The sequence below is a fragment of the Marmota marmota genome, unplaced genomic scaffold (assembly GCF_001458135.2).
Source record: "Marmota marmota marmota unplaced genomic scaffold, marMar, whole genome shotgun sequence".
Lineage (NCBI taxonomy): Eukaryota > Metazoa > Chordata > Mammalia > Rodentia > Sciuridae > Marmota > Marmota marmota.
Window position 1 is genome coordinate 1,649,994 of NW_025999982.1, and position 17,534 is coordinate 1,667,527.

At 45.0% G+C, this 17,534-nt stretch overlaps 1 protein-coding gene across 1 annotated transcript; it reads right to left on the minus strand.

The window, feature by feature from the left end:
- Positions 1 to 6,016: 6,016 nt before the first annotated feature.
- Tap2 (transporter 2, ATP binding cassette subfamily B member) lies at positions 6,017 to 16,237 on the minus strand. Its single transcript, XM_015487515.1, has 12 exons — positions 16,040 to 16,237; positions 15,126 to 15,618; positions 14,923 to 15,037; positions 12,692 to 12,822; positions 12,264 to 12,469; positions 10,839 to 11,036; positions 10,545 to 10,673; positions 8,524 to 8,712; positions 8,170 to 8,343; positions 7,850 to 8,009; positions 7,335 to 7,471; positions 6,017 to 6,964 (listed from the first exon to the last, which is right to left on the minus strand). The coding sequence occupies exons 2-12, from the start codon at positions 15,616 to 15,618 to the stop codon at positions 6,785 to 6,787; spliced, it is 2,112 nt and encodes a 703-aa protein (XP_015343001.1). The 5' UTR covers positions 16,040 to 16,237; the 3' UTR covers positions 6,017 to 6,784.
- Positions 16,238 to 17,534: the final 1,297 nt, after the last annotated feature.

Below are 17,534 nucleotides of genomic sequence, written 5' to 3' on the forward strand. Positions count from 1 at the left end.
GATGTTGTAGCTCATGCTTAGAGCTCTTGCCTAACATGTTGCAAGATCATTAGATTCAAAATCTCATGGTTAAACTGAAAAAAAAAAAAAAAAAAATTAGGTTGTTTTTTTTTTTTTTAACTGAGGAATCAATACACATCACAAGGAAAAATCACTTGATTGCAAAGGAATGCATCAACAGACAAAGAAAAAAACCAAGGATCTACAAGACAACCAGAAGACAAGTTTTTAAATTGCAGTATAAGTCCTTACATTTATGCACTGACAAATGCTCCCTTTTCTCTGGACCTCCACTGTAGAAGGGTCAAGTGTTGGACCCTCTCTGCTGGGGCACAATTGAAAGCAACACTAAAACCAGAACTTAATCTTGGCATTCAATAAACCATATATATTTAAAATGTGAAAAAGAAAATCTTAAATTAACCATAGTGTTTGGTGAAAGATATTTTTTAACAAAAGTATTGTTACATTTTGATGTGTTTCCTAACATTAGGGATGGGGCAAAGGATCAGGGAAATCTATCACTGAGCTATGTATATACATAGCTCAGTGGTTACAGCTTAAAAATTAATGGTTAATTTTCCTGATCATGTCAAAACGTCAACATATTCTGCATAGGTGCATTTGTGGAAATATTTTTCTCCTTTCCCAGTATTCTTCAGAAGTCCTATTATAGTTAACAAATAAATGTTGAAGAAATGTAAAAAAAATGCAAATATAGATAAGATTAAATTATCCAAATGATATAGAAGACTAAGTGCATTTTTTAAGTGAAATCAAACCATATGCTTCCTACAGGAGACTCAAACCTTAAGAACATACATAGGCTACAAGTAAAGAGGTACAAAAAGATATTGCATGCAAATGGCACCCAAAGAGAGCAGGAGTGACTGTACTTATATCTGATAATGTCGCATTCCACGACTAAACACTCAGGGTCACTCCAGGTGAACTGGGCTGCACGAAATAATCACACAGAGACAGAGAACTACCTTTTTCTTTGGGTCCTGTGATGGTTTCTCTGACTTTAGAGGCTGGAGGGGTAGAGATAGAAAGAGAGGGAGAGGAGCACCAGCACAGCCTTGCATTGAAGTGGTGAAATCAAACATAAATCAGTCTAACCAACTGAGTCATCACTGAGGGCAGCTGCTAGAGCACCACCCAAACCTACAACAGTTTCTTCCGGAGTGAGGAAACCACCTTTACTTAAATGGCAGTTGTTTGTTACTGTAGGGATGAAGAAATTGCTTTCTCTACCTATCTGAAGTTCTCTAGAGGCAGCCCTGTGAATTGGACTAACAAAAGACAGATTCAAGAGAAAAGAGCACAAGTTTATTTAATATGTCTTATGTGACATTAAGCCTGAGTGTATTTATAGTAGGTTTGATGAAGAATAGAAAGTCATGGGAATTGTGATGGAACAAAAGTATGAACTTAGCAAACTGGGAAAAGCTAAGCTAGTCTTTCTTGTTTGGGTTCCTCTCACTCCCCCTCCATCTTACCTGAGGGTCTAGAACCTGACTCAGAGGAGGTGGGCAAGATCAAAAAGCCCTTCTTGTACCCACCATTTCTCAGATTCCTTCAGCTTAAAATATTTCAAATGTACAAAGGAGTCATAGTACATGGGATGTGACATGGTGTTATCAGAAGCAATAAAAAGCATGAGGGGAGAAGAGGCATAAGCCTGAACCTGCCCTTTCTTGCTTACAATGGCAAAAGAATTCCAATAACCTGATCACCCATCAACAGGGGGAGACAGGCTAAATGAAACATGAAACTTTCATAAAATTGAATCCACATGACCATAAAATTTTAATTTACAATAGTATATTTAGAGAACTATTGTGAAAATATGAAGAAATATTGATTTCACCACTGCTTACATATACATTAAATTTCTCTAAGATGATAACAACTCTTAGAGCTGGATTGCCTAAAAACTGTGGGGAATGATGGGCATGAAGCAGTCCTCTGTATATTTTTATGTCTTTTCAATTTGAAATCCCATTAATATATTGCCTATTAAATAAACAAATAAGTTGTGTCTTTCAAAAAGAGAACGGTAGGAGTATAAGTAGACCCAGAGAATAAAGACAACTTCTTTGAAGTAGTTTTGTTGCAAAGTTGGTAAAAGCCTACCTTGTCCTTCTTGTGTGACCCAGGGTAGTTAAGGTTTTTAAAACTCCATTTTCTCATGCTTAGAATTAAGATAGTAATACCTGCTGCATAGTGTTAGTGTCTGTAAACAAGTCTGGATGGCCTGGCATTTTGCCAGAGGGCGTGGTTTGTGAAGTAAGGCCAGCGAGCCATTAAGTATGGAGATCCCTTATTGGTTAATTGCTGTATGGAGTTTATGCTAATTAAGATAAGCTGTGTGGAATGTATAAATACCGCTCCTGTCCTACAATAAAGGGCTCCTACTCCTGCTGTATCAATGTACACAAGTTGTTCGTCATCCGCCCCCCCCCCCTTATTTTGCTTCAGCCGGACTGCGGCAGCATAGGATTGCCTTGATGATAAAATAAAGATGTATATGCCAGGCACCCATCATAGCCATAGCACACCATAAGCACCCAGCGAATGGTTTTTATTATTATAAGTATGATAATTCATAAGATTCCATGAAACTCTAGATTCAAAACCCTTTCCGAGGACCACTAGATGGCACCAGACTCAAGTGGGTGGTCCTTCAGCTCACTACACCATGACCCAAGGAAAAGCTGTTCCCCTCCTTCTTTCCCCTCAAATGCTGACAACTCTACATTTCCTCTTCTTTATTTACAACTGCGGTGTGGCCTCCCAGAGACTATCCCACTGGGCAGGGGCTGTAAGGACTTGAAGCCAAATGCTTTTCCACAGAGTGCAGAGCAGTGGTGGGTTTTTGTTCTGGGGCCCAAAGAAATCCCTCTCCACTCATATTTTCCTTTAGAAAGAGTAAGACTGGGGGCTGGGGTTGTGGCTCAGTGGCAGAACACTTGCCTTGCACATGTGAGGCACTGGGTTTGATCCTCAGCACCACATAAAAATAAACAAACAAAATAAAGATATTGTGTCCATCTATAACTAAAAATTTTTTTAAAAAGGGAATTTAAGGTGAGTAACAACAAGGGGAAATTATGGGACAAGGAAATCACATAGTGCTAAGAGTAGGAGAAATAATGAAGGGAACTCTGGACAAACTAGAATTACTAATATCTGCAATTACCAGGCAGATCACACTTGAAGGAATTTGTCTGTCTACACTGAATACTTTGACTACCAGGGAACATTTTCTGGATCCCTGACAGGCTTACCTGGGTGTTTCCTCTGAGATGAGAAATTGGTGTAGGGGGAGGGGAGATCTTAAGATCTTTAATTCTATTGCATCTTCCTGCACTGCCCATTGGGATGCCTAAGTTTTTCTCCCTGTTCTATTGAACAGGATAGGACAGATAGATCATAAAATAGGCAAGCAGTTAAGGAAATATGTCCCCACCCAGAAAAGCATCTCTAAATAAACATCTCTAAATAATATTCCATGAAATTAACCTGTAGAAACATTCCCAACATCCCAGTCAACTCCTTTGTCCTGGGGCAGAAGGAAAAGGGAGGTGGGAAAGATCTGAGTGAAGGCTACAGACTTAAGGGCTAACCAATCAGAATACTGTATGCCTAACCAATAACAGCACTTTTCCAATACTTGCTTAGCATAAATATTGGTCAATGCCCCTGCCCAGTAGCTATATAAGCCCCTAGACAGCAACCTGCTATCGGATCCCCTTTCACCCAGCAAGAGCTCTGCTTCTTTTTTTCCCTCAAATAAATCCTTCTCCTTTCACTTTTACTTTCCATTGATATCCATAGATTTCATTCTTTGAATTCATGAGACATGGACCCAGAAAGAAATCACTAGGTGGCAACTGGAGTTGCTGCACCACTACAACAGCAGAGGCTGAAAATCCAGTTTCACTGTCACTGATTAACTGCCTGATTTCAGGCCAGTTTCTCTATAAAAAATCTGGGAGGTGGGTGGGAACGGAGCTCCTGGGTAGCAGCAGGATGACACAAAGGCTGATCTGTACAAGAGCTCTCCATTCTCACCCTACCTGCTCCCAGCAGCTGCCAGGCAGAAGAAATTCCAAACAGCAGTTCTGGCAAGTTCATCGCCCAAACTGGAAAGTACCTGCTGTTTCCGGGAATGTGAAAGTTTCTATTTCCTAGAATAGAGAGAGTTCCAAAACAAGTCCCTCCCAGCAGCCAGTGATGTGTGCAGTGTGAATTCTTGGTGGTTGGTACTTGTAGGGAAGACTGGGGTTTATTCATTTATCCAACAGATGTATTATTTATTGTCTATTGTCAATCAGACCGTGCGCTGGAGAGCAATATATAGCTTAATAGCTTAATAGGATATAGCTATATAGCTTAATAGGATAAATGAGTTTGAACGTGAGGTGTCCACCCAAAGCTCCTATGTTAATGCAGGAATGTTTAGAGATGAAATGATTAGAATATTAGAGCTATAACCTAATTGATGGATTAATCCATCCATTTGATGGATTAACAATTTGAATGGACTACTTGGACAGCAACTGGTAACTATAGGCATGGGTTAGAGGAAGATTATTGGCTGCATGCCTTTGGGATTTTTATTTTGTCCCTGGGGTCTATCTTTCGACTTCCTGGCTGTCAGGACCTGAGCAGCTTACCTTCCCCACCCACTTTAGTCCACACACTTTGGTATTCTGTTCACTGCCCAGAGCAACGGAACTGGCCAATTAACTAACTAACACAAAGGCCTTCCCTCCAGGAGCTCATTGCCTAAGGACAAAAGGAAGGTGGGCAGAGTTCAAGCAGGGCTGTGCAAAAGTAGGCCTCAGAAGCACAGGAAATGAACGCTTTCTCCAGATTGAGAGAACTAGGGAGGCTTTCTGGAAGCCCTGAGCCCTGAGTTAAGTCTTGAAGGACTTCTGAGAAATAGGGGTGGGCACAGGGGTAGGGAATGAGCAAGAAATTGGGAAGGCCAGAAATTTGGGGAGGCTAGAGCTGAATGCACCAGGAAAGGACAAGATAAGGAGGTTGGGAAAACTGTGTGCTTTGCAAAGGACCTGGGAAGAGGATAAGGACACTAGAAGGCATTTATAGATCATCTCATGTGCCTTCTGGAAAGAATAATGACTTCATGAAGAACAGCCAAGAGAGGGGAACCAATGGTAGAGAAACCTCTCTGGAGATGGTGTGGTTGAAGACTATGAAGGACGGCTGTCACAGCATTAGTAGAGAGAATATAATGGACTCAGAGCTAAGCAGAGCTGGAAGCAACCAAGCTTTGTTTGATCTGACTGTGGATTGGAGATTATGAACACAAGATGCACTTGGTTCAGTGTCCGTGGATTGCATGTGGGTCACTGCGCATGGAAGCCTCGTGGATAGAGACATCTGGTGTCTGGGAATGGCCAGTGGACATTTCCTCTGGTCAATTGCCCAGGGACAATGTGAATCGATTTCCCACTCTGCAGTGGCCCACATAGCACCCGAGATGGGTGTGACCTGCCAAGATGTCAATCAACCTGTGTGTGAGGCCATCGCAGATTACCTCCCTGGCTAGGTGAGAGGCACTTAGGCACAGCTGTGTCAGAGCTTTCCCCACCCTTTTCCAGGTCCAGGGCTTATACGTGCAGAGGCGTGTCTGGCCACTGCCCCGAAGACCCAATCGTTGCCCCTGACCTTGGGATGCTGCCCCCCTTAACCTTCATTGGATGGGATTTTTCCCTGGAATTTTTCGTTCCCCAGTAAAAGTCCACTCCCTGGCAGGTTCTCCCTCTCTCACTAGCCTCTTCAGATAACCTCGATACCGCATTAGGTGACTGGAGGCGGGAGCTAGGAGAAGCGGTCCTGGAGCTGGTTTTTAAAGGTAATTAGAGTCTTGTCCCCTGGGCAGGAAGGAGCCCTTATTGAGAAGCTGGCCTTCGACCCCTGATAGTTTAGGGTGTGGACTGTAGGTTCAGACCTGGATTCAAACTCCAACTCCACCACTGTGTAACCTTGGAAAAGTCATTTAATCAGTTTCCACACGTATAAGATGGGGATAATAAATAATCACCAACCTCATAGTGTTGGGGGCAAGGATTAATAGTGATAGTACATGAAAAATGACTTGGCATATCTCCTACTCATATTAAAACTCTATAAATGGTAGCTATTATCAATATATTTACACTGCTAATTAGAGATCTGTGCTTTTTCGGGGAAAACCCTAGCTTCCCCCAAAATAGCAGGCACTAATGGAAGTAGGGAAGGATACAGAAAGGCAACCCATGAATATTTATGTCTTATTGGGTTAACTGGTATTTCAAAGAACAGATACGTGACTGAGAGGGCAGTCAGCAAAATAGTAACCATAGTTCCTCTGGAAAGTGAAACAGTGGGTAGTTTTGACTTTCTTTTTTATCCTTTTCCATAGTTTCTAAATGAATGTGTACTTGTTTATACATATAAGAAAAAGCATTTTAAACATATTATTATGTCACTAGACACTATACATAGGCAAAACTATTAACCAAGGGAAAAACGTTTCTAAACAAGACAGCGGACCCACCACAGCCCAAGACAGCTCACCACGGCCACCCACCATCCCCTCACTCCCACCCACCCCTGCCTGCCAAAAGTACACATGGTCCAAATCCCCATCATGCCTCCAGCACCAGGAAGAGCTACCCAGGGTAAAACCCAGGGGAATTCAGAGCAGGAGCTTCTCTGAGTCTGGGTTGCAGCAATAGTCCTGAGAAGGTCCCAGTGTCCGGAGGCCTCACTCCTCCAGATGCTGCTGTACCAGGCGGGAGTAGATGTCCTGGCCCTCCCTGAGCTGGGCGTGGTCCAGCAGCTCCCCCTGCTTGAGCACCAGGATCTGGTCAGCATTCTGAACTGTGCGCAGCCTGTGAGCGATCACCAGCACTGTTCGGTCCCCACGAGATTTCCAGGCCTGGAGCTGAAGGGGCAGGACCACAGTGTCTCAGAAAGGTAAGAACAGTATGGACACCACCACCTGCCTGGGCACCATCTCTTGTGACTTAGGGTATAGAAGATGTGAAACATGAGATGAGTGTGAAGGGCCGTAGATAAGGGTCTGCCCTGCCCTTCTCTCTGCTGCCACTGGAGGATGGGAAAGGGACCCTTGGAGGAATCAGGAAGGCCGACACAACACTGCATTCTCCATTTCATTCCCAACCGTACATCGGCACAGCCTCCCTTTGCACTAGCAGGCTACTGTCCTCCCCTGCCAGTTCTGCATGAGCTGATCCTTCAATTGTGACCTCTTAGATTCCACTGTTCCCTGCCCTTCCCTCTCTGGTACTCACGGCCTGCTCACACTGCACATCCAGGGCACTGGTGGCCTCATCCAGAATGAGGATCCGTGGATCCCGCACAAGGGCCCGGGCAATGGCCAGGCGCTGTTTCTGTCCTGCAGCCAACTGGCTCCCTTTCTCCCCTACATCTGAGGAAACCAGAGAAATTCCATTCTTCAGACACAGAGATCAGGATGCAGAGAGACTAGTGCCCAGCAGCTCTTCTTGAGCAGAGAGACAAGTGCCCAGCAGCTCTTCCCACGAGGACCCTTCAAGAGGTAAGAGGGCCCCGAAGGGGAAAGGCTGGGAGGTGGGGACCATGGCTGCCTGTGTGGAAGAAGCCCTACTTCCACGATGCTCCAAGCAAAGGAACAAGCAAGAGATGGAGGCTGGGGAAGAACGGTGAATGGGAACAGAGGGACAGCAGGGAAGGAGTAAACGAGTTACAGGAACCCAACCTCACCCCATGGATAAGCTCCACTTTCTCTGTTGACTGAAAGGGTAGACTTACAACCTGTGAAAAGTACCTGTATATATCCCATGCTTCATTTCACTTATGAAGTCATACGCATGGGCTGCCCGGGCGGCAGCCATCACCTTGTCGTCCTCACAGTTCCTCAGCCCGTAAGCAATGTTGTCCCTCACAGAACCCGAAAACAGCACGGGCTCCTGCCCAACCAAAGCCACCTGTACACAGGGAATGGGAGCAGAGGACAGTGAGCAAATCCTATGTTGGGACCCTCCGTTCCTCCTTGCCTGCCTCCCTCAGAATGGACCCCTGGCGTTTCTTCCTGTGGATCAGCCATCCTCCTCTCCTACCCCCTCCCTTCCCTCCCTCCCCACCCACCTGGCTGTGCAGGTAGTGGTGCTCATAGTTTGAGATGGGCTCCCCATCCAACAGCAGCCGCCCGCCTGTGGGCTGGTACAGATTCTGCAGCAGGGCAGCCACAGTGCTCTTCCCAGAACCATTGGGTCCCACCAGCGCTGTCATCTCTCCAGCGTGGAGGGTGAACGTCAGCCCCTGGAAAATCAGGAGAGTCAGGGGCCTGCCACTTTTCCCACAGCATCCCTTTCCTTCTTTTCCTAGCAGAAGCAAAATCAGCTCCTCAAAGGAAAATGATCTCCAGTCTTTGGTACCTGATCACCCAAAAGCAGTAGGGAGCAAGGGACAAGTTCCCTCCCTGGGGCGTTTCTCAGGCACCTTGAGCACAGGTTGGTCAGGGCGATTGGGATATGCAAATGAGACGTCTTGGAATTCCACAATCCCCTGCAGTGTGGGAGGGGCCAGAGTCCCTGGCTCAGGCAGGTTGGGCTTTCTGTCCAGGTATCTGAAAACCTTCTCTGCAGCTCCCACGTTGCTCAGCATATCACCAAAACCAAATACCAGAGCCTGGGAAACAAGAATGGACGGGTCAGCTAAGCAAACATCCTATGGAAACCAACCTCCCAATTCCTCACACTCCCCTGCAACACTCCACCCACTCAAAAAAGATACTCCTTATTTAAATGTGAAATTTAGAATTTAAAAGTGGCACTAACATCTCAGTGTTCTAATTTGCAATGAAGAGGATGTAAATTCCATATTCTGACCACACAGCACTATGCCTATCGCCAGACCTTGGAAATTACTGTTTTATATCCCTCATGCACAGTTCTGTCTTGCTTGACTAGACAGGAAACACCTTAAAAGCAGACATTGTACCTAACTCACCTTTGGAGCCACCAGAGTACCTAGCACAGTTCTCCAAACATAAAAGATGATCAGTAAATGTCAGAGAAATTATAAAATAAAACCCATGATGTGGTAACTAGCTTTGAACTGATAAATATAGGAAAAGGGCCTAATCCTCATTCTGCCTTTCCTAATCAAACTGCATCACTGGGTAACCCAATAATAGATGAGAACAAGTCTTTCTTAATAACTGATACGATAGAGTATTACCATTTTGCAGCCCCAATAATTTAACAGTTCTAGGCATTGAATATGAAAGTCTGATATCACCACAAGAGACACTGTATGTCTCCTGGAGGAAGAACCCACCACCACCTAGGAAATACTAAAAGAAAGGAGAGAGAGAGAGAGAGAGAGAGATGGAGGGAGGGAGGAAGGGAGGGACAAAGGGAGGAAGGGAGGGAGGAAGGGAGGGAGGGAAGGAAGGAAGGAAGGAAGGAAGGAAGGAAGGAAAAGAAGGAAAGAAGGAAGGAAGGAAGGAATCCTGAATCTCACAAACTTAAGATTTGTCTACCAATGGGCAGGGAAAATAGAGGTAGAGAAACCTACTAAAATAGAACCACATCTGGGTGTACTGGGGCACCCCTGTAATCCCAGTGGCTCTGAAGGCTGAATCAGGATCACAAGTTCAAAGCCAGCCTCAGCAACTTAGGGAGACCCTAAGCAACTTAGGGAGACCCTGTCTCTAAATAAAATATATAAAGGACTAGGGATGTGGCTCAGTGGTTAAGTGCCCTAGGTTCAATCCTGGTACCAACAAATAAATAAATAAAACCCCAGAGATTCCATCAACAAAATCCAAGCCATAAGAAATTCCCAAACAAACCACTTATTTCTTCAACAAATAAACTGCAAAGAGAGAAATTTTTTGAGAGATTTAAAATTCATATTAACCAATCACAGCATGTAGACCTTATTTGGAACCTACTACACCATGTCTAAGACAATTGGAGACTTCACCATTGATTGCATATAAAGAATTATGTCAATTTTTAGGGGTGTTAATAGCTTTTTGATTAAGTACTTTTTTAGACGTTTCTATTTAGTGATATATACCAAAATGTTTACAGATAATGAATTTGTTTTAAAATAATATGGTGGGGAAAGTGAGTGGGGATACAGACCAAACAAGATTGGCCATGAGATGTTAATTGTTAAAGCTGGTATTGGGCATATGTGAATTTGTTATATTACTTTCTTTTTTATTATTATTTTTTAGTTGTATAAAGACACAATATCTTTTTATTTATTTATTTTTATGTGGTGCTGAGGATTGAACTCAGAGCCTCACGCATGCGAGGCAAGCGCTCTACCACTGAGCTACAACCCCAACCCCTTTTTTTTTTTTAATGCTTGAAATTCTCCACAACAAAGTGAATTGGGGTTTTCTATTTTGTTTTGTATTTTTAAGGGGAAGAAATAAAGCCCAAGACCCATAAGGGCCGAGAGAAAAACAGAGTAAACGGGAGAGCACGTGGGTCCTCACTCACTTGAACGTAGTTCCCCACGTCCTCCTGGTAGAGCAGAAAGGAGAGCAGCCCGCCCCTCGTGATCTCGCCAGCCAGGATCTGCTGCAGCCCGCAGCTCAGCACCAGCACCTGCACACCCAAGGTCAGCACCTGCGAGGGGAGAAGAGGAGAGGCTGGTAAAGTCTCCGCATTCTATCCCCGCACCTGCCCCTGTGAGAGACACTGGTGAGGGACACCCAAAACCTGCTGTCTCCCCGCCCCCATCCTTTCTCCTTTCCCTTCCCACGCCTTCATCCTGCCACTCAGCTGTCTCACCCTCCGTATAAGCAGGTACAGAGCACGTTCCAGGTCCCGTCGCCACCACAACTGCCGGCACCGCTCCACAGCCTTCTTATAAAGGCAGACCTCATCCTCCTCGGCCCCAAAACTGCGTACGGTCCGCAGCCCGCCAACTGCCTCCCGCACCACCTGCCCTGCCTTCGCCACTGCATCCTGGATCTCCAGCAGCACGGCCTGGAAGAGTGGCACAGCGACATCCCGGGTGATGCCACAGAAGACAGCAGGCCCCAGGTACCCTCCAGCCCTTGGGATGCTCCCCAACCTACAGAAAACATCAAACGGTTCTTTTACCCTCTTCCTTAATTTTCCTTACAGAAGGAATAATGAGTAAAGGAGGGTGGAAACCATACTATTGAGTGCTCACTGTAAGGTAGTATGGGAGATATATGCTATTTTTTTAAGCCTTCTAATAAAGTAATTCTTCAACCTCCTGTGTCTGATGAGGAAGGAAGGATGCTTTTCCCAAGAAGTCAGAGCTAGCTAAGAAAGGTGAAGATGTAATCCAAAATGGATCAAAGACCCAAATGTAAGAGCTAAAACTATCAGGAAAACATAAGAGTAAAACTTCATGATTTGGCAATGATTTCTTAGATAAGACACCAAAAGCATAGGCAACCAAAAAAATGGATAAATTGGACTTCATCAAAATTAAAAACTTTGGTACATCAAAGGGTGCTATCAGTGAAAAGCCCATCACAAAATGTAAGAAAACATTTGCAAATTATATATCCAATAGGGGAATGTCATCCACAATTTGTAAAGAACTCTTACAAATCAACAAAAACAAAAGGCAACCCAATTTAAAAATGGGCAAAGGAATTGAATAGATATTCCTCCAAAGAGGATACAAAAATGTCCAATAAGCCCTTGAAAACATGCTTAACATCATTATTCATTAGGGAAATGCAATCAAAACCACAATGAGTTACATCACAATCATTATAATGGCTATTATTTAAAAAAAAGAAAGAAAAACAGAGGAAAGTGAGTGTTGGCAAGGATATGAAAATATCAGAATCCTTGCACATTTCTGGTAAAAATGTAAAATGGGGCAGTTACTGTGGAACAGTACAGCAGTTCCTTAAAAATTAAATATATTTACTATATGATCCAGCAATTATATTTCTGCACGTATACCCCAAAGAATTGAAAGCAGAATCTCAGGAGTTGGTATATTCCCACACTCATGTACATGTTTGCTTACAGTTTAAGGGGGCCATGGACCTTCTGACTCAAATGTCCATCAATGTATGACTGAATAAGCAAAGGGTACAAACATATCATATACTCTAAGGGCTGAAAAGAGAAAATCTCTCTCTAGGAGATCCTGCAGCTATGAATGTGGACTCCTCACCTCTACACTTTATTCTTCTCTCAGGGTCCCCTAACATCCACACATACCTGATGGCGCATATTGTACAGCTTTTCCACTGCTATTAGGAGGGGCATTTCGAGCATGGAGAGGAAGGTGAGTCTCGGTGACACGCTCAGCATGAAGCCATACAGCCCGATCACTTTCACCAGGCTCCGCAAGATTACATTGGCATTTAAAGGAAGCCAGCGGCTCATCAGGGTGGTATCTGAGCTCAGCCGTGAGTTCAACTCCCCTGGGAATGTCAGAGCAGATGAGGAAACCATAACACTGCAGCATCCCCAAAACTCCCTCCTGACCATCACCACCGACAGAAACCCCTCCTGTCTTACAGAGAGACATGCAGTCTCTACATTGTCCCAGAAGAGAACTCTGGGCCCTGGCAAATAGTAAAGATGGGAGGGTAAGGGGGATAAGGAATAGCCAGGGGAATCCCAGACCTGGACTCAGCCCTCACCTGTCTTAGTCTCCTGGAAGAAACTGAGGTCCTGACGCAGCAGGGAGGAGAAAAGCTGCTCCCGGGTCCGCAAGTTGATTCTGGACATGATGAAGGTAAAGGAGCCCCCTCGGCAACCTGCAGACAGCGAGCTGTGGGAAGGGAGAACAAGGCAGGGAGTTGAAGAGGAGACAGAGGCACAGAGAAGAGTGGGAGTCGAGAGAAGCAGAGAAGGCCAGAATTAGAAGAAATACAAAAGTTAGGGACAGCAGACCATGGAAAGCAAAAAGGAAAGAGAGGGAGAGAAGAAGAGTTGGGGGGAGACAGAGAGACAGAGACGAGAGACAAAGAGAAGAGGAGGTTCAGGAATAAAGAGAAGAAGAAATGGTAGACCTGGTAAGCCAGATGTGGGAGCAAAGTCATCACATGTACAATTCATGAGTGCTCATGGAGTTCACCCTGTGCTACGCAAGGCGGAATACAACAGAAGTGAAAAGAAGTAGCCCAGGGCTTACTTCTGGCCTCCCTCTATGTTGTCCCTCTGGGCTTCTTCTCTGTCCCCAAAACCCTTCTTCATAATCATAGATACTTCATTATGGGAACTCAGCACAGATCTCCCTGCCCTTCCGTTCTCCAGAGACATAGAATCACACTGACCCTGCCTTTCATTATTGAAGACTTCCCCTTCGACCAACCAAAATTTTACTATAAAACGTAAAGGAGGGCCAGGGCTGTGGCTCACTGGTAAAGCGCTTGTCTAGCATGCATGAGGCACTGGGTTCCATCTCCAGCACCACGTTAAAAATAAACAAATAAAATAAAGGTATTGTGTCCATCTACAATTGAAAAAATACACTTAAAAAACTTAAAGGAAAAATATTTTAAAAAACATAAAAATGTGTGTTTATAAAACACAGATTTCTAATAATATTTAGTTACATATATAAAAGGCTGTTGGGTAATCAGACATGAAATCAGGAGGGTTTTGGACTGGTGATCTAAATAAGAAGGAAAAGAAAAGAAACACATATAGAAGAAACATTTTGAAAGTAGGAAATAGCAGGACTAGTGTTTGATATGAGGAAGATATCCATGGTGCAGACGCTCAAGCCCAGGATACTGATGGTTTCATGAATGAAAAGACAGAGCCAATTTCTGGATGACCAGAACCGTGTGTGATACATTTGGAGTTCTGAGTACACGAAGTGTGAGTGGGCTATTCAATAGGGATTCTATTGGATATAAGGGGACAATCCTTATGGAAATATGAATCTGGTGATGATATCCAGAGATGAACTCAATTAGCTTAATAGGAAAAAGGTTACTAAAGATCAAAAAAAACTAGTTAAAAGCAAAGTCCATATTTAAGTGTGCAGAGGAGGAAAGCTCTTCAAAGGAGGCAGAATGATTTGGAAAGTAGAAAGGGAGTTCATAAAAGCTAACTGCAGAAAGAGATCAATAAAGAGATTATAATATAGCCAAATGCTACAGAGAAGCCAAAAAGAATTGTGGCCTGATTAGAAGGGGGTGGGGGATAGTGGATTGGTCAATAAGAAGTTTACATTTGAGTCGTTCCAGCAGAAAGTACCAAGTATAGAATGAAGACATAATGAAAGAATTGGCTTTTGAGGGTATTTGAAAGGAAGTATGGCCACGAAAAAGGAGCAGTTGCAAGCTAAAGTGAGCATCTCCTTAAATTTTGCACCCTAGCTGCTTCATTCACCTCATCTGTCCCAGCCTGTCTGTTTGTGACAGCAGATCCTTGTGTATATCTAAAAAGAGGGGAAAGCAAGTCGAGAGAAAGAGTGAAGATGCTGGAAATAAGGGAGATAGGCCTCTGAGTGAGAGCTTCCGGGATTTGCAAAATGAATGAACACTGAGGGGTGGAGAGCGATAGGGATATGTCCACCTTGGAGAGATGCTTTGGAGACACACAGGGGTGGGAGGGAGGAGGCAGAAAAGAGAAATGGAATCTCCTGGAGAAATGTTGATAGGCAAATGAAAGACATTCCCTTTGACACATAAATTCCTTCTGTACTACATCCAACCATACTCATATTGGTAATAATGTATTATAAACTTTGAAGATATTGGGTAAATGAAGAATAAATGAAGAAATGAATGAGTGGATGAAAGTGAATAGTGGATAAATACATGTATATTTCAGTTTAAGTATTTTGTGCTTTGTGCAAAATAGATTTAGGAGTGAAGACCCCTGTATAGACTTGGGGATCCAACTGCCCATCACCTACCTCCCAACAGAGAACAGGCACATGAAAAATATGGCGCTGACAAAAGCATCAGGGTCAAAATCACCGCCCAGGATGTCAATCACACGACCGGAATAGTGAGGGATCAATGTTTCACCTGAAAAAAGGCATGAGAACACCAGATGAATGTGCTGGTGCCAAGGCCCTTGTACGGACTCGAACTCACAATGCCCGGCCCCACTCACCCAACACAGCAGTAACAAGGAAGAAGAAGGCGGCCAAGAGGAATGGCAGGTCTGGCCTGGAGAGCTTCAGCAACCTCCACATCAGGTCTCTGTTGTTCTCCTGGCTCGGCTGTCTCTCCTCAGCTCCAGGAGGACTCAAAACAGCCCATACCGCCCAGCTTAGCACTGCAGCCCCATACCCCGCTAGCAGCCAGCTCCAAGAGGCTGAAGCCACTCTGACTGGGGGAGCACTCAATGTCCCCCCCACGAAGGATCTCAGAGAGAGGAACAAGGGGGTCCCCAGGCACAGCAGCGGCAGCAAGGTCCCCACAAATCCCAGAAGCCCCCACAGCTTTAGCAGCCCCCACAGGCCTCCAAGTCTCAAGGTTCCTTCCAGCCATAGTCCTGGAAGCCCTTGAGGAAGCAAAGTCCCCAGAGTCCCCTGAAGCAGCCAGAGTAAGACGGCGTCCAATAGCAGCAGGGAGGCCCAGGGCCTCAGGTCAGGGAGCGCCATCTATGGGTAGAAAGTGAAAAATTGGGGAAGTGGAGTCGCATTCTCTGTCCCCGCCACCCTGTGTCCCCCCCACCGGTCCACTGCCTTCTCATTTCATCCGATCCCACCCTGTAAGATTCCCTGGGTACCCAGTGCTCATCAGCACGTCCCTCCTAGGGCTGACGGCACTCTGCCTGTCAGAGGGAGCTGGGAAGCCTCACGCTTTAAAAATAAGAAATCCCCTAACCGGGTCCCGCCGCCATCCGCGCCTGTCGCCGCGGAGCTCGGAAGAGCCAAGCGAGTCCAGCCCTACTCTCTTCCTTTCCTCTGGGTCCAGAGGATCGGGAAGCAAAGGGTGTGGCGTGGGGGTGGGCGGTGGGGTGGGAGGTGGGGTCGGCGGCGCCCCTGCTCGCGCTCCAAGTTTTCGTGCGCACAAACTCACCAGCGGCGGCGGCGTGAATGCAGCTCTGCGCGGCTGTCGGTTACGTGCTGGGGTCTGAGCCTGAAATCCGCTCCTACTGTCTCAACTCCGTTTCCCTCTTTGGTTGGCCAGCGATGTTTTCCCAGCCCGGCGCCGGGCCTCGCGGCTTTCGCTTTCTCTTCCCAGCTCCTGCCTCTTTCTGGGCGCGGCGGCCAACAGGCGGCGCCAGAGACTCGCAGACCGCGGAGCCGGGATCCGCAGGTCGCGCTCACAAATCCCAACCCTGGAGTGTGGTTCATCCTCTGTGGCGGTTAGTTTTTAATATAAAATTGCAAAACTGCTTCAGGGTCTGAGGTGCTTTGTAACTTTGTTCAGTTTTCCCTCTAGCTCGGAACCTATTTCAGGAAGTGCCCTATTCTCCCAGAAGAGCCCGTTTTAGGGCTTTGGGGTAAAACAGCCAGAGCCAGAGCCAAACAGGCAGGGTCGCTCTTAATGAGAAGTTCCAGACACTCTTACCAGGTCAAAGAAGGTTTCCACTAATAGATTTTGAACTTAGCGAGGTCCTGGCCTTTATCTTCATGTGTTCTTCTCAACAGAGCACTTGTAACAGGGCCTGTACGTTTGTGTTCAGAATTATGCCGAAGGTTGGCATATGAGGAAAATGTCAGGTACTGGTCTATTTTAATACAGATTAGAATAACAACTGGGCACGCCTGTAATCCCAGCGATTTGGGAGGCTGAGGCAGGAGGATTGAGCCTTAGCAATTTAGAGAAACCCTGCTCAAAAAATAAAAATGCTGGGACTGGGGTTGTGGCTCAGTGGTATAAAGTGCTTGCCTAGCAGGTGTGAGGCACTGGGTTTTATCCTCAGCACCACATTAAAAAATTAAATTAAATAAAGGTATTGTGTCCATCTACAACAAAAAAAGAAGTTCTTCAAAAAATAAATGAATAAAAGGGCTAATAAATAAATAAAAGGGCTCAGTGGTGAAGTGCCCTGGGTTCAATTCCATTACAAAAAAGAAAAATGCCATTAGGTTTCTGCATGTCCTACTTGACCCAGAGCCTATCTATAGAAACTGCAAATTTGTTCACTTCAGAAAGTGACTCTCTTCCGGTTGAAACTACACCCAAAACTTGAAAAATACATATATAAAAACCCCAAAGCAATGATCACTTGGATTCCAAACTCCCCTTTTAAAAAGTTATTTGTGTAACATTTAAAGTTGAAAATAGTTGCAGGAAAGTGTTGAAGTAGATAATTATTAAAATGTCTCTGAACTTATTTGCTCTGGGGTTTTAAGGGTCTTTTCCCAGCTGCTGCCAACTGTTAAGCGGCTCCTTTAACTACCTCTCTTCTGACCAAGATGTGGTCCATGCTCCTTCCTGCAGCTCCTGTGTGAATCAGAGAATCTCGCTGTATCTGTCTTGTTTTGTTTCTAACCTGGATCTTTTATTTTTTCCCTCATATTCCCCACTTGATTCCTGTTTATGTCTTCTTCCTCTTCAATCATGA

Excerpts from the sequence above, each read along its gene's own strand:
- Tap2 (XM_015487515.1), bottom strand. The coding sequence starts at position 15,618 with ATGGCGCTCCCTGACCTGAGGCCCTGGGCCTCCCTGCTGCTATTGGAC. Across the intron at positions 15,038-15,125 it reads CCTTGTTACTGCTGTGTTGG|GTGAAACATTGATCCCTCAC; the intron begins GTGAGTGGGGCC and ends GCCTTTTTTCAG. Across the intron at positions 8,713-10,544 it reads ACGTGGGGAACTACGTTCAA|GCTCTGGTATTTGGTTTTGG; the intron begins GTGAGTGAGGAC and ends CTTGTTTCCCAG.